This window comes from Lissotriton helveticus, chromosome 10, assembly GCF_964261635.1.
Source record: "Lissotriton helveticus chromosome 10, aLisHel1.1, whole genome shotgun sequence".
In the NCBI taxonomy this organism is placed as follows: Eukaryota; Metazoa; Chordata; class Amphibia; order Caudata; family Salamandridae; genus Lissotriton; species Lissotriton helveticus.
The window spans coordinates 256,415,219-256,440,037 of record NC_136071.1 but is presented as its reverse complement, the minus strand read 5'-3'; the positions used below and the strand labels follow the sequence as shown (position 1 = coordinate 256,440,037).

General features: G+C 46.9%; 1 protein-coding gene across 7 annotated transcripts in view; it reads right to left on the bottom strand.

The window, feature by feature from the left end:
* The window catches only part of LOC144786230 (mitogen-activated protein kinase kinase kinase 3-like), a 512,077-nt gene that overhangs the window by 170,987 nt on the left and 316,271 nt on the right, over window positions 1-24,819 (bottom strand). For 4 of the 7 annotated variants that reach the window (XM_078665266.1, XM_078665265.1, XM_078665267.1 and 1 more), the window contains exon 4: window positions 2,997-3,037. In XM_078665266.1, coding sequence (XP_078521392.1) covers window positions 2,997-3,037 — 41 coding nt within the window. The remainder of the gene's footprint in view (window positions 1-2,996; window positions 3,038-24,819) is intronic. The other 3 variants (XM_078665268.1, XM_078665264.1, XM_078665269.1) reach the window with 1 other exon arrangement.

The following is a 24,819-nucleotide window of genomic DNA, read 5'->3' as shown; positions in this document are numbered from 1 at the left end:
AAATACATAGGTGTCTTTCATACAGATTATTCCATGTATACATTTTCCAAGACAAAGTGCACTATACCCAGTAAATGAAAAAATACCATTGCAAGTTGCTGCTCAGTTTTTGGATCTGGGTTCGTCGGGTTCTTGGTGAAACTACAAGTCCTATATATCCCCACAACCAGGAAGGTCTAACGGATGTAACGGTATATTGCTTTCCAAGAGCTGTCAAAATTAGAAAAAGTTATAGGTGAAAACGTTGAGACAAAAGGCTGTTTTTTTCAACAAAATTTCAAATATTCCAATATCTAACTGTTAGTTTCTATAACGAAACCTTCATGGATGTAGACAAATGACCCCTTTCTGAATTCAGAATTTTGTCTACTTTTCGAAAATGTAAAGCTTTCCAGGATCCATTATTGCTTTCAAACTCATTTCTACCATTAACTGGAAGGAGGTGGAAAGCTCTAAAAATAGCAAAAATAGGCTATGTCCCAGAAAAATGCCAAAACTGAGTGAAAAAGTTCGGTTCTCTGACAAAAGTCTGTCATTCCCTGAAAGCTGAGAAAATGGAGATTTCAGCCCCACACACCCTTTTGTGATACCATTTTCAGGGAAACACCCAGAGGCTTTCATTTGCAGCCCGTTGTTCCCATTTTTCTGAAAAAAACAAAAAAAATCACTATATTTTGGTTAATTTCTGGGCCCCCTCCAAGGGAATCCACAAACCCTGGGCGCCTTTAGAATCCACATGATGTTGGAAGAAAAGGACGCAAATTTGGCGTGGATACCTTATGTGGTCAAAAAGTTACAAGGGCCTAAGCGCGCACTACTCCAAAACGCCAAAAAAAGCCTCAGCACAGGAGGGGAAAAGGCCTAGCAGCGAAGGGGTTAACTGTCTTGATAGAAAACGACCAGCAGAGGTCTGTAAAATACCAGAATTGCTTTCTGCTTGTTCAAGTGCCTTCTATTTAACTGTCTTCATAGAAAACGACCAGTAGAGGTCAGTTAAATAACAGTATTGCTTTCTGCTGAGGGACCTCCTTTTTTAAAAAATGTTTTGGCAACTGCCTCTATTTAACTTTCTTGATAAAAAACGACCAGCAGAGTTCAGTAAAATACCAGAATCACTTTAGCATTCTCTAGATTCCAGTCCATAGAAATTGTCTTCCACAGGCACCTGTAGACAATAATATTTTTGACAAATCTTGTTTTTTCAGTGATATGACCACTGAAGGCCCTGGTTTGATATTAAAAACAGAGCTTTGGACTTCACTATACCATTTCCCGCTGAAAGGCAATATTTCTCTCCATGTGTTCCCATACTTGGCGTGTCACGCAGTTTGGTGCTCACTTTCCCTCCATGTTAAAGAACAGTAGATGTTTCAGCACCCAGGCTAATGTGCTGCATAGCTAAATACATATAAGATCGCAAAGACGGGAACCATTGCAATGCAAATGCTTGTTGTTCTTGCTGTGGCAGAGGCAATGTGCAAATATTCAGGAAAAACAAGGGGGGAGGGGTCAAAGCATCACCAGTCATGGGCCCTGCTCCCTTTTCCCTTCACTATCACATGGTGAAAGTGAATCTAAGGTTGGTAAATCTGATTACATGAGCATAGTAAATGTGTTACTTGCGAAGCTTGCACAAGCTCTTGCGTTCGCTTTTATTAGGTTGGTGACATCACACGAGACAAACCAAATTGCACAAACGCAGGATAGATTAAGCCCTTAGTCCCAAAACATGCCCCCTACCAGCCACAGACACAAGACTCGCCGTCAATTTGTTAACATCCGTTAAAAACAGTGCTTAATTTGAGCAGGTGCTTTCAGCTGCTCAGCACCGGCACTTCTTTCACAGGGCCAGGGCTACGATATCTGGTACTGCAGGTGATGGTCTCAATATTAATTGCCCAATTAAAAATAAAAAGAACCACATACCTTGCATGGTGAAGTGCTGGTATGTTTTCATAGGGAGGCATACATCTTTTCAGGCAGGCACGATTGTGTATCATCACTTTAGCTATGATGTCGTCACGCCTGTCATGAATCTAAGAAGTTATCACTAACAAATGGCTTGCATTCTATTCCCCGAGTCTGCTGCACCCTGCCACTGCCTGGGCCTAAGCCTCCCATTGGATAATTGTAGTGGGGGCCTGCAGCCCTGCATTGCTACTATCCCCAACGTGCTTGATGTGGCTGTGGTCCACTGCAACTTTTGTGCGCTATGGAATTACCTGCAGTTTCCATGCGCTGCCTTCAAGCATGCTAATTGCTGAGTGTGCTTGAGCCCAGTAGGGGCAATAGCCATACTCACGTCTCACAGGCATTGCAGCATTACAGATTGGGACAGTGCTTTTGCTGTAGCAGGCAGGGTCACAGCAAGCTGAGCAGTGGATGCCTATGCCGTCGTCATAACTGGACCAAACTAATTACAGGCAGCACTAGCAGTGACATGACCTGCTATGCTCAAGCCTCCTGACCTGCAACAAACCCAGTCAGACTGCACTGATTAATAGGTCCAAAAAAAGCATTTTCATTCGGTATACATTTTGTTTTCGCATTCATCTGTCGGTGTAGGTAAAGAAGTAAAACGCATGTCTTATGGGACAGACAGCACAGCATGGATACAGGATAGAGATTGAGGTAATGTGAGTGTTGAAAGTTGGGCACACCGGAGGTAGAAGTGAGCTGTAGCCTCCTTGGCAGCAGTTTCAGCCCCGGCACTTCATTTTTTTTCACAAATTAAGCACTGGTTAAAAACAAAAAAAATACCACTTTCATAGAAAACGATGGCCGCAAAAGGTGTCGGGAGAGGGTTTCAATGGTGTTCTAATAAAGGCTTGGTGGAGGGGTGTGAGGGGAAACCCCTAAGAATAGACCGGCAATAGCTGACAAGAAGCAAAAGAAAGATTTTTGCAGGCACATGGAGAAATACGTACAGACAGGAAACAGACGTTCCAAGTGCTCTCTTGATAAACAGTAAAAAAAAAAAAAAACGTTAGGCTTACCTCTTCTCGTCGTCATATTCAAACTTGATCCGGGCATCCTGCTGAAAGAAAACATTCACAGTTCAGATGGGCGGAGTGGCAGACGCACAGTGCACTTCAGGAAAAACAACAACTCTACGCATGACATTTTCAGGCTTTCCTTCCCCTTCGGTCTCGATTCTAAAAGCAGATGCTCCTGGGTTTGCAGGATGCAAGATATAATTTTAATTTATTGTGCCAGAAAGCCAGTCTACTTGACTGTGGTGTGTGATTCTAATGCAGGTCCTGCAGTTACTTCATGGAGGTTGCAGGGCCTACTGTTTTCTCTGTGGAGAATCCATTTTTGCTACGTCAGCGGTTCTTAACCTTGTGATTTCTGTGGACCACAACGAATGACTACTAGACAACAGGGACTCCCTCCTTATGACTTTTCTACCTTGCACCTCAAAGCAATGAACAACAATACAGAAACAGGCATACATTAAACATATAAATACATTATTAAATATTGTGTTTAATACATATAGAAAAGATAACAAAAATCACAATTTTAATTCTATTGGACAAAAATACAGAAACAAGCAGCATACATTAAACATATAAATACATTATTAAATATGTTGTTTAATACAGATAGAAAAGATAACAAAAATCTAAATTTGAATTCTAATGGAAAGTTAGACTGTTTCAGAATGTAGATGTATTTTTGAAAGGCAAAGGGATATTATAGGCTCTTGCATATTGTCTCGTCTTTTTTGCTCCTAATATGTGTTCTCTTTTTTTTCAGTGCATACTAGTGCTTTTAATTGGTGTTACCAGTTGCCCATGCTACTGTTTGCTGTATTTGAGCTGCTCCACGAATCAAGCTAAGGATACTGACTTGATTTTTAGCTTCTAATTTCCAATTCTTTAACATTTACAGAACGTTTTAAAAGATTAAATATTACATGTATCCTAATTATGTATATGTGATTTATTCATCTGCTAATACTATTGGATTTTTTAAAATAGTCGCAAACACTGAGTAGGTGTCGCGGACCCCGGGCTAAGAACCAATGTGCCCTCAGCAAGGACGAGATTCCACTAATCCCGATCAATAAGGATATTTCCGTCAATGTTTTATTTAGATATCTCCTTCTGAAAAGGTAGCTTACATTGATAAGTACAACAAAAAACACATAGATAATTCCGAAAAAACACATCCCACCAGGGACTGGCTGAGAGGGCAAACTAAACACATCTGAAATAGAGAAATAATTACATTCACAAACATTTCTCCAATCAACCACAAATTAAATACGGAAAACAAATCAATTATAGGTCGACATTGATTTTCCTTTTATTTAATCTAAATTTGCCCCATGCTCATTTGTACATGAGGGTCCCCCAAAGTCTGTACTTCGATCTAATAACTTGATTATTATACGTGGCGCACTGCTCAACCAGTCACTCTTTTTGTCCCTTTGTAGCTATAACAAGCATTAGCAAAGCCAATAGGTCTCGACTATTAGACTTATTTGCTTTGTCAATCCTTTTAGCCATGCTTTAAAGCATCGAAGCTTCTATGCAGCAGAGCTATTAAAAATAAAGAAGCATAATGACATTGTCTCCGTGTCAATATGTAAGCACGTGCAAAATGCATGCCTGCATCTAAAAAATTATGTGGGCATTTTTTTCCATTAATTTTATTGATCTGACAGGGATTGGCAAATAAAAAAAGGAGTGGGAAGGCACTGTTTTAAAATGCAGCATGAAAGCGCTAAAAACATTTAAAAATTAAAAAGATGACAAGATTGTGGGAGTGGATTGAAAAAAAGCAACACAGTGGGTGTGGGGAGAATCAACACAAGAAAATGAGAGCGATGTGGACCGTGGATAGAGGGGGCGGAGAAGAAGTTCACAAACAAGAGAGTGCAACACAAATGCGGGTGGAGGTCTAGATGCAGATGGGTGAGAGACAGTATTGTGGAGAGGGGAGAAAAGAGCACAGGGGAGATAGCTGGGAAACAGATACACTCCCAGCACTATTAACAAGCATTTGCAATGCAATAGGTCTCGCATTAGGAAAGTTTGAGCTATTGGTATTGTAAATTACACATTTTTTATTTATGTGTTGGTTATGAAAATTGCGAAATTAATAGCTTTGTCATTTACAATGCCAATAGTTTTAATTTTCGCAAACGTGACACCTATAGCATTTGTAATGCAATACGTGTTCTATTTACATGACTTAGATGTATTAATATTACAAATAACATTGGCTTTTATTTTTTTTAATAATACTTAAATAAAAGTTGTTGTAATTTATAATGGCAATAGCTTAAACTTTTGTAAATAACTTTTGGGAAGATAATGTTCAGTGTATTTTATTGTGATTAAAATCCAAGAACAGATGTGAAATATTAACATCTTTTTGTGACATTTGTAATAAAGCTTGAAACATTGGGAGAACATATTAGAACCAGTTGCTGTTGAATGGTTGCACAGAGTGATGCTGTGGCGTTCAGTGGTGCTGAGTGATGCTGTGGCGTTCAGTGGTGCTGAGTGATGCTGTGGCCTTCAGTGGTGCTGAGTGATGCTGTGGTATTCAGTGGTGCTGAGTGATGCTGTGGCGCTCAGTGGTGCTGAGTGATGCTGTGGCGCTCAGTGGTGCTGAGTGATCCTGTGGCATTCAGTGGTGCTATGGCGTTGAGTGGTGCTGTGGCGTTGAGTGGTGCTGAGTGATGCTGTGGCGTTGAGTAATGCTGTGGTGTTGAGTGATGCTGTGGCATTGAGTGACGCTGTCGCATTGAGTGACGCTGTCGCATTGAGCGATGCTGTGGCATTGAGTGATGCTGTGGTGTTGAGTAATGCTGTGACGTTGAGTGATGCTGTGGCATTGAGGGCTGCTGTGCGCTGAGTGGTGCTGTGGCATTGAGTGGTGCTGTGGCGTTGAGGGGTGCTGTGGCATTCAGTGGTGCTGAGTGATTCTGTTGCGCTGAGTGATGCTGTGGCGTTGAGTGATGCTGTGGCTTTGAGTGGTGCTTTTGTGGCTTTGAGTGGTGCTTTTGTGGTGTTGAGTAGTGCTGTGGCATTGAGTGATGCTGTGGCATTGAGTGATGCTGTTGCGTTTAAGTAATGCTGTGGTGTTGAGTGATGCTGTCGCGTTGAGTGATGCTGTCGCGTTGAGTGATGCTGTGGCGTTGAGGGATGCTGTGCGCTGAGTGGTGCTGCGGCGTTGAGTGGTGTTGTGGCATTGAGTGGCGCTGTGGTGTTGAGTGGTGCTGAGTGATGCTGTGGCATTGAGTTATGTTGTGGCATTGAATGATGCTGTGGCGTTGAGTAATGCTGTGGCGTTGAGTGATGCTGTGGCGTGGAGTGATGCTGTACGCTGAGTGGTGCTGTGGCGTTGATTGGTGCTGTGGCGTTGAGTGGTGCTGTGGCATTGAGGGGTGCTGTGGCATTGAGGGGTGCTGTGGCATTCAGTGGTGCTGAGTTATTCTGTGGCGCTGAGTGATGCTGTTGAGTTGAGTGATGCTGTGGCGTTGAGTGGTGCTGTGGCGTTGAGTGGTGCTGTGGCGTTGAGTGGTGCTGTGGTGTTGATTGGTGCTGTGGCATTGAGTGGTGCTGTGGCATTCAGTGGTGCTGAGTTATTCTGTGGCGCTGAGTGATGCTGTTGAGTTGAGTGATGCTGTGGCGTTGAGTGGTGCTGTGGTGTTGAGTGGTGCTGTGGTGTCGAGTGGTTCTGTGGCGTTGAGTGGTGCTGTGGCATTCAGTGGTACTGAGTGATGCTGTGGAGTTGAGTGATGCTGTGGCGTCTTTAGGTGTTAAATTCAACAAAATGAACGCGAATTCCACAGGATTACGGTTATGTACAAACTTTATCAGCCACAATAAATCTACACATAATTGATGTCGGTGTCAACCCGCTAAACTGGTTTTAAGGATACTTTAGAGATTGTGTCTATGTTTCATTTCCTAGAGAGCCTCGTGCAGGTGCACATTTGGTGGCGAAATTGAGAAGATACACAAACTAAGCATGTCTTTGAAAGAGGCCTTTAGAACTGAGGCATCAGGGGCCACAAACACCCCCGATCTGTCTAATTTACCTTGTATAAATGGTAGTCACGTAGGTTTGTGCAGATCCCCTAATGTAACAGTTGCTGGATTGATTATGTGTGTGTGTGAAAATCATGTGTTGTAAACTATGTGCAAGATCAGATAAGTCTAGCTAACACGTACAAGGTGAACGCAGTGCCCACCGGCTGTATTATTAGATTACATTACAAGAAAATCAGAGGCGCTTCCTTGCGACCCAAATCTTTTCTTCCGCTATCTATAAAATATTTTAGTTTATTTAGCTCACTGGTTATCACCCTGGCCATTTTGTGTACCCATAAAAGTATTCCAAAGATTTGAAGCAGTGTTTTTTTTGCTTTCTGGGCGCAAACAAAAAGAGATTGTCCCACATTAAATAATCGATTAAATATATTTGTTTCAAAGAGAGTGGAATGACACTTCCCCCCGTGCACTGCTACAGTGATGGCGGGTGGGAATTTGTCAGTAACCACATTACTGTTGGATGTAATTTGCCCAGGGTGACCATTACATCTCTTTAGGCACATCCGCTTCTATCCGCTGTGACTGGGTTCTGTTATCCGGAAATCGATGCGCATTCGTTTGCCAGTTGGCCTGGCTGTGTTTCGCGTGTTTGCACTTTTGATCTGCCACACAAAAAAAGTCCAGATGGAAAAGATCGTGTTTTGTCCGCTTCAGTTTCCACACGTGTTTGTGTGTTCACGTTTCAAAGTATGTCCTTGATTGTCTCAAATAAACCGGTGGCCTCTGAGATCACCGGTTTGTCACTGCACAGAATTAATCCAGTGAAAGTTGCCGCTTTTCACAGAGTCAGTGGGGGCGCCGGGACTGCGGCTTATGTACCTGGTAATGCTGAGGTGCAGCTGACAAGGGGAGCGGCTTATCTTTAAAATTGCTTTGGACATAAAATGCAACCCTCCCCACAAAAAAATCCTCTTTTTTGTAAACTCAGAAGTTTTAAATAGCGCAGCATAAAGCTCGCAAGAACAAGAATATTTCAGAATCATGTCAGCAAGCGGATGAATGCAAATGTCATAAAAAGAGACCGATTGCACGGTCTAGTTAACGTTTTGTAGGAAGAGAGTGTAATAAAAAAAAGCAGCGGATGGCGGGGAGCTCTGCTGGTGTGCGAGGCGGATGGGGGTGGGGGGGCAGGGGAGCAGGGGAGCGAGCGAGTGGGAGGGAACCGGCATATGGGGTGGGGTGTGAGTGAGCTCTGCGTCTTTGTCCCTTCTGGATGAGTGGGATAATTAAATAGAGACCGAGGCAGGGTGTTGTTGTGTCGTATAGCATGAGTTTGGGCGGGGGTATAGTAGCTCACATCCGGCAAACGCTTTGGTGGTGGAGGGGCAGGCATCTTGTAGATATCGGTTATTTCAAGTCTGTGGAACATTCGGAATGATGAGCTGGCTAAAGTAATTTAAAAGTGGGAGGCATCTCCAAGAGCAAAGTGAGAGGTGTGCAGCTAGTGGGTCTAACAAGGGGGGCAGAATTGGTTCACTGGTTCTGCACAGCACCCCTTCCTTTAGTGAAGGAGACATTAATGCGAAGGGGGAGGGGGAGCGCCTGGCAGCCGACATGATGTGCTTCAACTGAAATTGGTACGGAAAAGCAATCTACAATGGTATTCTTTGGAATTACTGACGTGGAGAAAGTAGTTACCACATGACATGTTGAAGAGTTGGTAGTGATGGTACAGGTGGAGTAGACATGCGGCAGCGACTCTGAGTTGAAGTATTGGCAGCGTGTGAAAATGAAAGAGCGCTGCAAATGCAAACCAAAACAAGTCGGATGGGGGTGGGGGGGCTGGGGAGCAGGGGAGCGAGCGAGTGGGAGAGAACCAGCATATGGGATGGGGTGTGAGTGAGGCCAAGCGCGCGCTGGTGAAGCGTCACGCTTCAATAGATCACATGCAGTGGGAGGAATCCGCTTGGTCAAAGAGTTTGTTTCAACTCCTATACTCTCGTCTATTTATCCCTGCGGGATAGAATAATCGAGACCTAAAAATGGGTGGGACAAACACAAGATTGACAAGGTGGGACACAAATAAGAAGCAGGAAATTAAAGTGACAGTAAAGCCAACCAATGGTAAGCAATGGTTGGGCTGCAAGACTATGTATGTTCTTGGTAAGCCTAGAGTATGTCTTTTGCACCCAGACTTCTTGAGCTGTCCCATATGCTCGACCTTAAATGGGGAAAGCAGATGCTCATCAGCCCTGGTGTGGGAAGCCTGCAAAAGCTACTGAGTCAGCAGGACTGCCCACACCAGACAGATTCAAATCCGATGAAAGAAGGTATTTCACCTCTAAGTTACAAACCTCACATGTTCTTAACTTAGGCTGAAATTGAGCGCATCAGAATACCTCCCTAAACAAACTGAATCACACCTTTAAGTAAAATCTGTGAAGAATAGAGGAAATACACCAGCCCAGATAGGCAACAAAGAATAGGAATTTACTCTCTAAAATGGCTGGCGTGTACTCAAGCATGATAAATCCCTTGTGAATTGGGCCTATTATGTGTGGTATCAAGAAGAATGGTACATAAGGAGGTGAATAACATAATTGTATAATCAATTAATCAATTAAAACTGCAAATACAATTAAAGACATATATGAAGACATCATTGAATTGCAAACGTGCACTGACAATTTTAACAAGCATTTGCAATGCAATAGGTCTTGCATTAGGAAAGTGTGAGCTATTGGTATTGTAAATGACATTTTTTTAAATATGTGTTGGCTTTGAAAATATATAAATTAATAGCATTGTTATTCACCAAGCCAATAGCTTACACTTTCCTAATGCGAGTCCTATTGGCTATGGGAATGCTTGTTGGTAGCAAGCAAGGACAGTGCTGTTGTGGTGCTGAGTGATGATGTGGTTGGGCTGAGTGATGTGGTGGTGTATTAGAGTGATGTGGTGGTGTCCCTGAGTGATGTGATGGTGTCCCTGAGTGATGTTGTGGTGTCCCTGAGTGATGTGGTGGTGTCCCTGAGTGATGTGGTGGCGTCCCAGAGTGATGTGGTGGCATCCCAGAGTGATGTGGTGGTGTCCTAGAGTGATGTGGTGGTGTCCCAGAGTGATGTGTTGGTGTCCTATAGTGATGTGGTGGTGTCCTATAGTGATGTGGTGGTGTCCTATAGTGATGTGGTGGTGTCCTAGAGTGATGTGGTGGCGTCCTAGAGTGATGTGGGGTTGTCCTAGAGTGATATGGTGGTGTCCCTGAGTGATGTGGTGGTGTTGTGAGGCGTGCAGCAGTGTGAGGCGTGCAGCAGTGTGTGGTGTGCAGCAGTGTGCAGCATGCAGCGGTGTGAGTAATGCTGCAGTGTGCAGCAGTGTGAGGCAGGCAGCAGTGTGAGGCGGGCAGCAGTGTGAGGCGTATGGCAGTGTGCAGCATGCAGCAGTATGAGTAATGCAGCAGTGTGCAGCGTGCAGCAGTGTGAGGCGTGCAGCAGTGTGAGGCGTGCAGCAGTGTTAAGCGTGCAGCAGTATGAGGCGTGCAGCAGTGTGAGACGTGCAGCAGTGTGTGGCATGCAGCAGTGTGAGACGTGCAGCAGTGTGTGGTGTGCAGCGTGCAGTGGCGTGCAGCGTGCAGCAATGTGTGGCGTGCAGCAGTGTGTGAGGTGCAGCAGTGTGTGGCGTGCAGCAGTGTGAGGCGTGCAGCAGTGAGAGGCGTGCAGCAGTGAGAGGCGTGCAGCAGTGTGAGGCGTGCAGCATGCAGCAGTGTGTGGCGTGCAGCAGTGTGTGGCATGCAGCATTGTGAGGCGTGCAGTAGTGTGAGGCGTGCAGCAGTGTGAGGCGTGCAGCAGTGTGAGGCGTGCAGCAGTGTGAGGCGTGCAGCAGTGTGTGGCCTGCAGCAGTGTGTGGCGTGCAGCAGTGTGCAGTATGCAGCAGTGTGAGTAATGTAGCAGTGTGCAGCAGTGTGAGGCGTGCAGCAGTGTGCGGCGGGCAGCAGTGTGAGGCGTACAGCAGTGTGCAGCATGCAGCAGTATGAGTAATGCAGCAGTGTGCGGCGTGCAGCAGTGCGAGACGTGCAGCAGTGTGTGGCATGCTGCAGTGTGTGGCGTGCAGCAGTTTGAGGCGTGCAGCAGTGTGTGGCGTGCAGCAGTGTGTGTCGTGCAGCAGTGTGTGTCGTACAGATGTGTATGGCGTGCAGCAGTGTGAGGCGTGCAGCAGTGTGAGGCGTGCAGCAGTGTGAGGCGTGCAGCAGTGTGAGGCATGCAGCAGTGTGTGGCGTGCAGCATGCAGCAGTGAGAGGCATGCAGCAGTGTGTGGCATGCAGCAGTGTGTGGCATGCAGCAGTGTGTGGCGTGCAGCAGTGTGTGGGGTGCAGCTGTGTGAGGCGTGCAGCAGTGTGTGGCGTGCAGCAGTGTGAGGCGTGCAGCAGTGTGAGGCGTGCAGCTGTGTGAGGCGTGCAGCAGTGTGTGGCGTGCAGCAGTGTGTGGCGTGCAGCAGTGTGTGGCGTGCAGCTGTATGTGGCGGGCAGCTGTGTGAGGCGTGCAGCAGTGTGAGGCGTGCAGCAGTGTGAGGCGTGCAGCAGTGTGAGACGTGCAGCAGTGTGTGGCATGCAGCAGTGTGAGACGTGCAGCAGTGTGTGGTGTGCAGCGTGCAGTGGCGTGCAGCGTGCAGCAATGTGTGGCGTGCAGCAGTGTGTGAGGTGCAGCAGTGTGTGGCGTGCAGCAGTGTGAGGCGTGCAGCAGTGAGAGGCGTGCAGCAGTGAGAGGCGTGCAGCAGTGTGAGGCGTGCAGCATGCAGCAGTGTGTGGCGTGCAGCAGTGTGTGGCATGCAGCATTGTGAGGCGTGCAGTAGTGTGAGGCGTGCAGCAGTGTGAGGCGTGCAGCAGTGTGAGGCGTGCAGCAGTGTGAGGCGTGCAGCAGTGTGTGGCCTGCAGCAGTGTGTGGCGTGCAGCAGTGTGCAGTATGCAGCAGTGTGAGTAATGTAGCAGTGTGCAGCAGTGTAAGGCGTGCAGCAGTGTGCGGCGGGCAGCAGTGTGAGGCGTACAGCAGTGTGCAGCATGCAGCAGTATGAGTAATGCAGCAGTGTGCGGCGTGCAGCAGTGCGAGACGTGCAGCAGTGTGTGGCATGCTGCAGTGTGTGGCGTGCAGCAGTTTGAGGCGTGCAGCAGTGTGTGGCGTGCAGCAGTGTGTGTCGTGCAGCAGTGTGTGTCGTACAGCTGTGTATGGCGTGCAGCAGTGTGAGGCGTGCAGCAGTGTGAGGCGTGCAGCAGTGTGAGGCGTGCAGCAGTGTGAGGCATGCAGCAGTGTGTGGCGTGCAGCATGCAGCAGTGTGAGGCATGCAGCAGTGTGTGGCATGCAGCAGTGTGTGGCATGCAGCAGTGTGTGGCGTGCAGCAGTGTGTGGGGTGCAGCTGTGTGAGGCGTGCAGCAGTGTGTGGCGTGCAGCAGTGTGAGGCGTGCAGCAGTGTGAGGCGTGCAGCAGTGTGAGGCGTGCAGCTGTGTGAGGCGTGCAGCAGTGTGTGGCGTGCAGCAGTGTGTGGCGTGCAGCAGTGTGTGGCGTGCAGCTGTATGTGGCGGGCAGCTGTGTGAGGCGTGCAGCAGTGTGAGGCGTGCAGCAGTGTGAGGCGTGCAGCAGTGGGAGGCGTGCAGCAGTGTGTGGCATGCAGCAGTGTGTGGCATGCAGCAGTGTGTGGCATGCAGCTGTGTGTGGCGTGCAGCTGTGTGTGGCGTACAGCTGTGTGTGGCGTGCAGCTGTGTGTGGCGTGCAGCTGTGTGTGGGGTGCAGCAGTGTGAGGCGTGCAGCAGTGTGAGGCGTGCAGCAGTGTGTGGTGTGGTCTGTGTGCGAGGGAGCTTTGCCCAAAGCAGTGTCGTTCTGGGGCTACCACCCCGGGCATCTCGTCATGAAGGCTGATGTATTCTTCAGGGTAAAATTAGACACGATGTCTCTGTGCAAGAAGCTGCACAAGGGTTGCCGCTATATTTTATTTATTCTGGACGATCTGGACGGTCATATAAAGGGAAGATTACTAGATTGCAACATAGCAAACTGCCCTACTCTGCGCCACGTACAGCCCAAATTCAGTCTCCGATTCGGTCTTTGCATTCAACACTGTACAGCTTCTCCGCTGCCTTAAACATACGACATACATATAAACAAGTTGAGGCAGGGAGATAAGCGAAACAGAAAGCAGCTTAGTATCCGGGCTGTGAGGAGACCTGGGAGGGCGGGGGCTGCCCGCGCATGTGCGCCAATTCTAACTTTCGTTATGAAAAGGGAGCCCCGGCGCCAAAGCGAAGTGCGGCAGCTTAAGTCCCGGGTCCCAGGAGGGGGCCCGGGTGAAGACCAGCGGATAGCACTGCGGGGCTCCCATGCCTAAGGGGAGAGCCCCGCGTCGTGCTGGCAGAGGAGCTGGAGTGCTCTCGAAAAGCGCCGCAGACCGGGTGAGTGGGGGAATCTCCATTAGTCTAATGGTTGTGCCGATTGGGGGTATGTGTGTGTGTGTGTGTGTGTGTGTGTGTGTGAGTGTGTATGCGTGTATGTATGCCTGTGTATGCGTGTGTGTGTGTGTATGCATGTGTGTGTGTGTATGGTGTATGTCTATGCGTGTGTATATGCGTGTGTGTGTGTATGCGTGTGTATGTATGTATGCGTGTGTGTGTGTATGTATGCGCGTGTGTGTGTATATGCGCGCGCGCTCTATTGCAGAAGGCTGACTTGCCTTAGGAGCGGGACAGGAGATGTGCACGGCGCAGGGCTCTACGTGCGCGCACACATGCTGAAATCGCCGACGGCCCTGCTCGTTCCCATCCCTTGTCCCAGAGCAAGTCAGTAACAATAGAGGCTTCGCGCTGCTTACACCAGCTCGCCCTAAAAAGGAACCCAATGCAAAACAAACAGCAGTTCAGACAGCAATTGCAAAAAATATAGCTCAGGTCTGGAATTGGTAAACTTCAAATTCTTAAGCATAGGTACTAAAATATTTTTTAGCATAAAGACAATCAAATTGACAGAAAAAACATAAAATGTAAAAGAAATTGAACAGATCTCTCATCACCAGGGTACAAGCCTATATGTTCATATGAGGCACAGGGTCAGACTGATTTGCATATGGCCATGTCTGAACTGGGGTGGCAGAGTGGGCTAAAGAACAGTGATGGATTAAACCCAGATCTTTTGACTGGGTGTGAGTGTTTGATTGGTTCAGATGCTCTGTCCATCACCATCCTCTTTTGTACCGCTTTGGCCGCCATAAGTGTGGCAGGGTATGCTCAGACGTGAGTCCCTTGCTCACTTTGCCACTGGATTCAAGCAAGCCGGGCTGAAGACGGCTGTAATGCCAGAAACCGGTCCTCGGAAGCTTGTTTCCGGTCCAGGGAAGGCATGGCTTGGCAGTTCGGGCTGGACTGATCCCATGAGGCACAGGTTCAGACTGATTTGCATATGGCCATGTCTGAACAGAGGTGGCAGAGTGGGCTAAAGAACGGTGATGGATTAAACCCAGATCTTTTAACTGGGTGTGAGTGTTTGATTGGTTCAGATGCTCCGTCCATCACCACCCCATTTTGTACCGCTTTGGCTGCCATAAGTGTGGCAGGGTATGCTCAGACGTGAGTCCCTTTCTCACTTTGCCACTGGATTCAAGCAAACCGGGCTGAAGACGGCTGTAATGCCAGAAAACGGTCCTCGGAAGCTTGTTTCCGGTCCAGGGAAGGCATGGCTTGGCAGTTCGGGCTGGACTGTTCCCATGAGGCACAGGGTCAGACTGATTTGCATATGGCCATGTCTGAACTGGGGTGGCAGAGTGGGCTAAAGAACGGTGATGGATTAAACCCAGATCTTTTGACTGGGTGTGAGTGTTTGATTGGTTCAGATGCTCCGTCCATCACCACCCCCTTTTGTACCGCTTTGGCCGCCATAAGTGTGGCAGGGTATGCTCAGACGTGAGTCCCTTGCTCACTTTGCCACTGGATTCAAGCAAGCCGAACTGAAGACGGCTGTAATGTCAGAAACCGGTCCTCGGAAGCTTGTTTCCGGTCCAGGGAAGGCATGGCTTGGCAGTTCGGGCTGGACTGTTCCCATGAGGCACAGGGTCAGACTGATTTGCATATGGCCATGTCTGAACTGGGGTGGCAGAGTCGGCTAAAGAACGGTGATGGATTAAACCCAGATCTTGTGACTGGGTGTGAGTGTTTGATTGGTTCAGATGGTCCGTCCATCGCCACCCCCTTTTGTACCGCTTTGGCCGCCATAAGTGTGGCAGGGTATGCTCAGACGTGAGTCCCTTGCTCACTTTGCCACTGGATTCAAGCAAGCCGGGCTGAAGACGGCTGTAATGCCAGAAACCGGTCCTCGGAAGCTTGTTTCCGGTCCAGGGAAGGCATGGCTTGGCAGTTCGGGCTGGACTGTTCCCATGAGGCACAGGGTCAGATTGATTTGCATATGGCCATATCTGAACTGGTGTGGCAGAGTGGGCTAAAGAACGGTGATGGATTAAACCCAGATCTTTTGACTGGGTGTGAGTGTTTGATTGGTTCAGATGCTCCGTCCATCACCACCCCATTTTGTACCGCTTTGGCCGCCATAAGTGTGGCAGGGTTTGCTCAGACGTGAGTCCCTTGCTCACTTTGCCACTGGATTCAAGCAAGCCGGGCTGAAGACGGCTGTAATGCCAGATACCGGTCCTCGGAAGCTTGTTTCCGGTCCAGGGAAGGCATGGCTTGGCAGTTCGGGCTGGACTGTTCCCATGAGGCACAGGGTCAGACTGATTTGCATATGGCCATGTCTGAACTGGGGTGGCAGAGTGGGCTAAAGAACGGTGATGGATTAAACCCAGATCTTTTGACTGGGTGTGAGTGTTTGATTGTTTCAGATGCTCTGTCCATCACCACCCCTTTTTGTACCACCTATATGTTCATACTGACGTAGTGGGAAACACAGAAATTGGCAAACAGCACCATTTCTGAACCTGACCACAAGCGATGTTTCTCATAAATAACAAGTGAACAGGAGATATGGCTCAATGCTGCTGCAGGGTTGTAGTATGGCATATTGCCTTAAGATTGGCTTTACTAATTTGGTTGATTCTCTGTCCAGACGTCTACGCTCCATAAAGAAGTTCTTAGCCCATGCTTTATCATGCTTTTCTATCAAATGTGGATTATTAAATACCTCTCTACCAAAGTCACATGTTAACGAATGTATGTAAGATAGCCAAGGAATAGCCATACATTTGTCACTTGCTAAACAATCTGAAATAAACCTTTGGTTTAATTTAACATTAGGATTTGTCCAAATGAAGATCCAGAGTATATGTGGAGCTTATGTTATCTTATCTTCTAAATAACTTAGGCCTAACTCCTTGTGGCAAAAATAGTGGGGGCAACTTAATGGTAGACCAAGCCAGCAGAGACAGAATCTGTTCTCTTCCAATTGCAAGGCTGAAATGTTGGTATAGACCCAGACCTTGGCACCAAAAGTTGCAATGGGTACACATTGTACCTCAGAAATTAGCAGAAGTCACTCGATTTGCTTAGTGCCTATATTGGAAGCAATTTTAAAAAGAAGCTCTATTGATTGACAAACCTTAAGGCGCCTTGCTGAGACGCAAGGAAACCACGAGGATCAGATGTCAAAGACTAACCCCAGGGCAGTGAAACTTTGGGATACTACCAAGGGCTGTATAATTGAGAGAAACTGAACACAACCTGGAGGCTTTCACACCACAGGCCACAATATAAGAGTTTGAGAGATTTATGCTGAGACCAAGATTACTAAAGAAACCTGGCAAATACCAGGATTTTAAGACTTTTCACTGTTCTAGCCAGAATAACGGTGACGTAGGCATATAACAGCATGGGTAGTGCTCTCGAGCATATAAAAGGTACATTTTAACCTCAACTAGCTAAGACAGAACTAAGTCTGTTAAAGTACAAGATGGATAAGAGAGGGGAATGAACACAGCCATACTGTACTCCTCTCACCAAGCCCATAGGCCCAGAGAACTCCCCATTGCTGCCAAAGCTAATATTTGTGTCACCCAGGATTTCATTTCCCTTGACCCAATCCATGATTCTGCCATGCAGTGGTCTGGAAAGTACCTTCACCATGGAGTCTATCAAGAAGATAGGCCTATTGCACAGGAGGTCAGATCTATCACCTTTATTGAATATCGGGACAATGGTCGAATTAGTCCAAGAAATGGGTAGGCCGAATTTGCATGCACAGTTTAGGATAATAGTAAGTAAAGGGGTCCCAGAGATACATTTTAGCCTCATACAAGTCCATAGGGACTCCGTCAGTGACTGGAGCTTTGCCCGACGAGCCGAGTATTAGTAGTAATTTGGCCACCATTACAAGGTTTCAGGATTTTGGTGCATGGAATACGGAGGGGATAGAATCTCAGATTTCGGATGGTATTCCCCCTCAAAATCCAGCTAATGCACTTTAAGTCTCCTGAATGGGAATGGGTCATGACCACATGGACCCAGGGGTAGAGTCCCTTTCTGCTGGTTCTAATCACTTTCAGGGTCAAACCAGCTGACATTTTCAGCCTGCTCAGTACAGGTGGAAATGTCCGCAGTAGGGCATGTGGGCGTATGGGGGTAAAGATAAGTAGCTCAAGCCATGCCAGGGTAGGGTAGGCTCAAGCTAGGTGCACTGAATGCGCCCCCTGCAGTACAGCAAGGGTCAGACAGGGACCTGGCTGCATTCCTGCCATAGCCTCTGCCGTGGCTTTACTGGGTGTAATGGCCTGGGGTGGTCTATCTTACGGAGTTACTGCTCCAGGGGACATATTGCCACACGCAATGAGGACCTCAGCGTGAAAAATATCCACATTATGATTCCTTTGAAAATGAGTTTTAATTTTTGGGTGGACAGTAATAAGAAGTTAGGAATGGGGTAAATTTCCATGACCATGCATTGAGAGCTCTCTCCTTCTCCATCTCTATGTTAACTTTCTCCACTGCTGTCGTATTGTGTTTAACTCCTGCCTCCTCCCACTAAAATACAGAACAGAACGTCCACTGTGAAGGATACCAAAGGTGTATATATTGTATTGTACTGGCAGATGGATAGCAGTTCATTTGTCTGAAGAAGGGCAGAAGTGCTTCAGTGGCAGGGTAGAATGCTACACCCTGGGGGGAAGTGCTGTCTTAACGCATGGGCACACTGGACAGTTGCCCGGGGGTCCCACGATCAAAGGGGCCAAATGCAGACCAGAATTTAACACAAATTTCCCATTAAATATTTTTATTCCTGTGAGTGGTTATGTATGCAGGGCCAGCGCACTGCTTTTCCCGGGGGCCTATAATGCCGCTAAGACGGCCCTGCTAGAGGGAGCGGTGTACTTGGTGGCAAGGGCGTGGAATTGCAGTGTGGGCTAAGCGGGAAGCGTTTTGGAGCGATGCATGACAGACGTAAGTGCTCTTATTCAGTAAAAAGTACTCACAACCCAGCAGGAGTCAGAGGGTGAATGGTGGCTGTTAAAGCTCCAGTGTCTGCACAATTTACACTCATCTGTGAAATTTCCAGAAGAGCTTGAATCATTTTCCCAGGACAAGAAGCCGCTTTCTGGAAATGGCACTCTGCTGATACAAGTTAAAACAAAATGGCGTCTTGTATCCAATTTAGTGTCTTAGTTACTCTCTCTCTTTTTTTTTCTTTTTTTTTTAACAAGAACTCCTTAGTTGAAATGCAGGCTGGGGAATGAAATAAAAACTAAAATCAGAGTATCAAAACCATTCCAATGAAGGACCTGGTACAATGGCGAACCAAAATGCTTAATATTCACAAGTCTTGGTAACTGAGTCAGTGATTTATTTTAAAAGTTTATATTCTTAAACTATTTTGGATAGTTTGAGGGCATTTGGGGAAAGTGTGCATTAAAACATTTTTTAACAGATTTTTAATGCATTTAATTGTTAATGCGTTTAGGGAAGCCAAAATAAGCTGAGCCAAAGATGTTCAAAATACCACAGACTGCAGGAGGCTGCGACTACAATGAGGACACGTTGATACGATGAGGTCATGGCAGCCCATCCGGTTATGAAAGCAGCTGACTAACCTGCAGCCCACAAGGGAAATCACAGTGGCAGAATGGCCACCTGGATTTGTTTCAATTTTTTTAAAAAGAATATGTTATCTATGCAGTTGCGAAATCCCCATAAATTCCTTTTGCGTAATTTCGGAAACATTAAGCGATACTATGCAAAATGTAAACCTACCATTTTGTGATTTTTAAAAAATGTCAAAGTACATATTGCTTTCTCTTATTCAAATTGATACAAGGCTGTACTTCGCACAAAAAAAACAACATACGGAAAAAACAAAGGTGCAGGAGATAAGAGGCACTTGTGTTTTGTTCTGTGCTTTTGTGTTGGTCTGGAGCATTGGCGAAAATATATTTATCTGAGCGAACCCCAATTATGCCCGGGTGTGAGTTGGCGCAACGTCATGGAAAAAATAGTGTGAAATACCAGAAACGACACGAATTTCACCAGTGTAACTGATATTTCACCAGGGCTTATATCCACGCTTATAGACTGTTTGGACAAACAGTGAGTTAGTGGATATTTTGCAAGTTCTCCACATGGAAAAAATGGAGTTCATTCTCTTAGTTTTAGGCTTGTTCAAAGGGAGCTCAGTGCAAGTATGGACAGTCATTCGCTGTTGTGATTTTTGCGAGAAATGGCTGTTATTTAAAGCCAAGTACTAGACTGTATGTGGGAGTGCGTTTCCCGCTTAATTTGTAAAAGAAAAAAATTATAAAATTATCAAATAAGGGGCGAAGTTTCTCTTAGGAGATCCCCACCGTCACTGGTGCCGAATCTTGGGTTTGCCAAATACCAAGGTTGACAACTCTTGAGTCAATCTCTTGTCTCTTTTTCCCACCACCCTTCACTCCAGTCTTTATGTCATTCTTATATTTTCCTTTTCCTCCCTGCTTTCCTCCTTTTGTCATTGTTTTTCTGTCTTTCGCTCTCTTCTTCATTCACCCTTTTCTGCCTTTCTCTTGCTTTCTGACGGTCAAAGTCTGAAAATGCCCGTTCCTTACCGGTAATCTTCATTACTCTGAGTGTAGTGTTCCTCGCTCTAGCCCTCCCATCCCTCCCTAACAGGATAACTTTGGATTTGTTCTGTTGGGGGAGCTGATGCTCACTAGGTAAGTCATGTGGCGAGGAAGACTTACAAGGAGGTCATGAAAAATAAACCCTGTTCCCCACAATGGAATACCGGTTCCAACCACCTGCAACTAGAAGCACAAATTAAGCACAGGGCAAAGCTTACCCTCTGTCCACTGAAGATTGAGGCACACCAAAACTGTGCGAGTGTTGAGAAAAAGCACTTCAGGCGCTGTTGCAGTTAGCAACCTCCTGAAACATAGGTTGATTCATGCCAGATGTTCTGGGTTACCACTGACACATTCACATTCATTGCCTGAAGATTCGTCTTGCAGTGATATCTTGTGAATCAGGCATGCAGCTGCCCCAGGGTTACTGGGCACCACTGCTGAAGAGTTCCAGCCATTGCCTGCCAACTGGGCAGCAGGGTGAGACTGGGAGCGCAGGACCACAAAACCAAACCAAGGATAGGAATTCCTCCTGTGATTGGCCACATCAGGAGTACCGGAACACTTCTGATTGGGCCGTAAGTGACAATGGGCCTGTAACCATAGCTTTAAGTGGGATGAAAAAACTGGTGATTCACTCAAAGGGGTGTGGCCAATGTAATAAAGGGCATGGCTTAAAAAACGTAAGCTAAAAATCTGTGCTTAACATAGTGTGCCGCCCGACTTGCACTTTGCTGTTTCTGTCACTGCATCCAGATATATGATACAACAAGTAACATCATACCTACAACAAGGCAGGACTATTGGCTTTGTCAATGGTTGTTAGTTGCAGAAGATAAATAAGCAGCAACTATGGCTTATATATAATATTGAAAAATACCTAATTAAAGCCCTGGTGTCACCACGACAATGTTGCTGCTCCTGAGTTTCATACAGAGAAGGAAAATCCAGAGAGAAAATTACTCTCTTTAAAGAATTTCCCTTCCCCTACAACGCTTACCTGGAATGACGTCGTGCCGCAACTTCTCCACTAGTGAGAAGTGAGCAGTGTGAGCACGTGCACATCGATGTGCCTGCTGTCACTGCAGTCCGGAAAAAAACGGACCGCCTGTGCCAGGGCACAAAACAGAGCCCGATAAAGACCGGTTTCGAGGCCCCCTTTAAAAAGCTGCCGGTGATCAGCACCGGTGAGACCCGGCCCACTTAAAGCCCTGCCTTAACCGTGTACCAAACCATCAAGCCAAGCCTTTTTTGTTAGTAATATTTACAGTGTATTTACAATAACTAGGATCAGCAGGATTTCAGACATAAGGGTGCTGGGACAAGAAAGAACAGAAAGCAAGAAGTGATGAGGGCAAAATAGCGCCTAGAAGACGAGGGAAGCAAAAGGATGGGGTAATACTGGCACAGGGTCAGGAATACAAATACTTCCAAATGAGAAACTGTTGGCAAACAATCACGGCACAGCAAAGACCGTGAAATAAACTCAAGATCCATCGCCCAACAGAGGCACCCTGAGATCTCGACTACAAACTAACTGCTGCTGCTATGTATGACTGGCAGGTTTATTAAAGGACTATAAGAATTTCCCCTGCTCAACTGAACACCTCAGTGGGAAATGTTAGGACACATGCTTCAGGGGTTAGATATAGGGTCGAAGGCCCAAAATCAATCACCATCATAGGGAAACTGTACCTGGCAAACCACATGAGCCATCTTTCCCAAGGCAGCCCACACATGTCCTCTGCTTGGAAAACCTGCATATCATAGTCTTAAATCTGCACCCCATGACCCCTAAGTACCTTAAAGCACCAAGAGGCAAAGACATTGGTGAACGCTGCACTATGCAAAACCATGTAACATAAATGAAATGGGACTTACCTACTTAAACAAGCATTGGCACATCCAATAGGTCTTGGCAATGTGAGAGCTACTGGCTTTGTGATGTCAATGTCTTTCAGCCATGTTGTGTGGCTGTACAGATGCTGTTCAGCATGGCTGAAAGTCATGGAAAAAAGTGCTATGATGCGACCATCTCTGGCTACGTCATAGCCTTTTTTTAGCAGGAGAGGCAGGATAAGTTACACAACATCAATGGGGGCAAGCGAAACAAAACAGGAGGGTTTGGTGGGACGGTGGGGAGAAGGTAAAAAAGTGCTATGATGCAGCCAGCGGTGTCCTCGTAATATCACTTTGTTTTGTTATAGTGGGTGGGACAACGGGAGTGCGGGGCAACAAATGGAAAATGGGTGGGAGGGAAGAAGCCAACAAAACAACAGGAGGAAGGGAGCAGAAGGACAGGGATAAAAGGTGAACACGAGTAAGGGTGGGGAGGGTAGAGAAGAAACGGATGGGGGCAGGGGGTAGGAAATAAAATAAGCAACATGGTAGGGGCAGAGAGAGAGGGAAATGAAGCAACAAGGTTAGGGTAAGAGGAAAAAAACAACAGGGATGAGTGGAGTGGGAGGGGAAATGAAGCGATGGGGTGGGTGAGAGGGAGTGAAAAAAATTAACAAGGTTTTCAAAAAGAAACATGGATGTGGTGGTTTGGAGGTAGGGAAAAGAAGAAACAGGGATGGGGTGAGTGGGGGAAAAGAAGAAACAGGGATGGAGTAAGTGGGAAGGAAGAGAAGAAACAGGGATGGGGTGGGAGGGAGGGAAATAAGAAACAGGGATGGGGTGGGTGGGAGGTTCGGGAGGGAAAAGAAGAAACAGGGATGATGTGGGGAAAAAAGCAAAAGGGATGGGGTGGGAGGGAGGGAAAAGAAGAAACAGGGATGGGGTGGGTGGGAGAGAAAAGAAGAAACAGGGATGGGGTGGGTGGGAGGGAAAAGAAGAAACATGGATGTGGTGGTTTGGAGGTAGGGAAAAGAAGAAACAGGGATGGGGTGAGCGGGGGAAAATAAGAAACAGGGATGGAGTAAGTGGGAAGGAAGAGAAGAAACAGGGATGGGGTGGGAGGGAGGGAAATAAGAAACAGGGATGGGGTGGGTGGGAGGTTCGGGAAGGAAAAGAAGAAACAGGGATGATGTGGGGAAAAAAGCAAAAGGGATGGGGTGGGAGGGAGGGAAAAGAAGAAACAGGGATGGGGTGGGTGGGAGAGAAAAGAAGAAACAGGGATGGGGTGGGTGGGAGGGAAAAGAAGAAACAGGGATGGGGTGGGTGGGAGGGAAAAGAAGAAACAGGGATGGGGTGGGTGGGAGGGAAAAGAAGAAACAGGGATGGGGTGGGTGGGAGGGAAAAGAAGAAACAGGGATGGGGTGGGTGGGAGGGAAAAGAAGAAACAGGGATGGGGTGGGTGGGAGGGAAAAGAAGAAACAGGGATGGGGTGGGTGGGAGGGAAAAGAAGAAACAGGGATGGGGTGGGTGGGAGGGAAAAGAAGAAACAGGAATGGGGTGGGTGAGAGGGAAAAGAAGTAGCAGGGTTGGGAGGGAAAAGGAAAACACAGACGGGGATATGGGAGTTTGCCTGAAAACACAAGCACTCATATGGAGTGCTTGAACCCAAAAAAAGAAATAGCACCAAAGATCTGAGCAGTGGAAGGACACAAGAATTGGTTCATGCTCCTGTGGAGGGCAAATGCAAGAAGAGGACATGATGCATGCATGCCATGAAGAACAGGAACAAAGCAAATGAGAGCAACGCTGAAGCTAACCAGTGGAAACTATGGGCAGCCTGTAAGTCAACTGTAAACAAAATTTCTCAAAGAGACGGGACATGCGCTGTCTAGCCGAGACCTAAAACATTTTCTACAACAAGCCTTTTATGTACCGGGGAAGAGGGACCCATAATTGTAGGAGCTCTAGTGAGTGTCTGCTGCCATGTCTCAATGTTTCAGAAGTGAAACTGTCATGGAGACAAATGATGTTTGCATGACGCTGGAACAAAGGGTATGCTCTAGGAGCAAGTGCTTTCCCACACCTATACCCGCCTTACCGTGAAACCATTAAAGAGGCAACTATTTGAAGGGGAGTTCACTACAGAAAAACCTGGTGGTGAACATAGCAGCTGCCAGATGTTGCAAACTGCAACATCTGTGTTTCCACAGAGTTTAGAAAACCTTTCAAAATGTCCTACAAAGGTCCCTGGAATTAGACTTCTATGTTCAGCTCTCTGCATTGTTACCAACTCATTAAAACATGGGTCTCCAATAAGTAGCTCAGGAGCTACTGGTAGCTCGCAAACGCACTTGACGTAACTCCCCAAATTGAAGCTCAGCCCAATGCATCAATCAGAGGGTTTATTTACATTATCAAAGACTACACTGCTCATCTCAAGACCCTTAGAGTGGCAGTCAGCCAAACCAATGGCATAGCCTCATGCTAACATACAAACACACCATATGTGGGCCTACGAGGATTGCCACATGACCATCTGAATCCACTCGCAATAAAGCAAAGCCACAAGCAGGCTAGACCTGTTGGAAGCCCCACTCAACCTTTCAGTCTATGTGTAAGAACATTGGGCCAGGAAAGAGGAGTGGCAGCATTATCAGAACAGAAGCCAAAGAGGAGTCACATGAGTTTGGGACGGCTGGAGCCAGAGAGAAAGTGTGTGATGTGGGTGCATGATCAGCCCAGCAACTGAAGCGAGCAGGGGCTAAAACCAAAACTGAGATCCACTTCTAAGCCTCATGAACACCTCTTTGTGTGAGTATGCATGTGAGCACATGTATGTGTGTGTCTCTGTGTGTCTGGCATTGTGTGTCCCTCCCATAAAAAGTTTGCTACCTGGAAA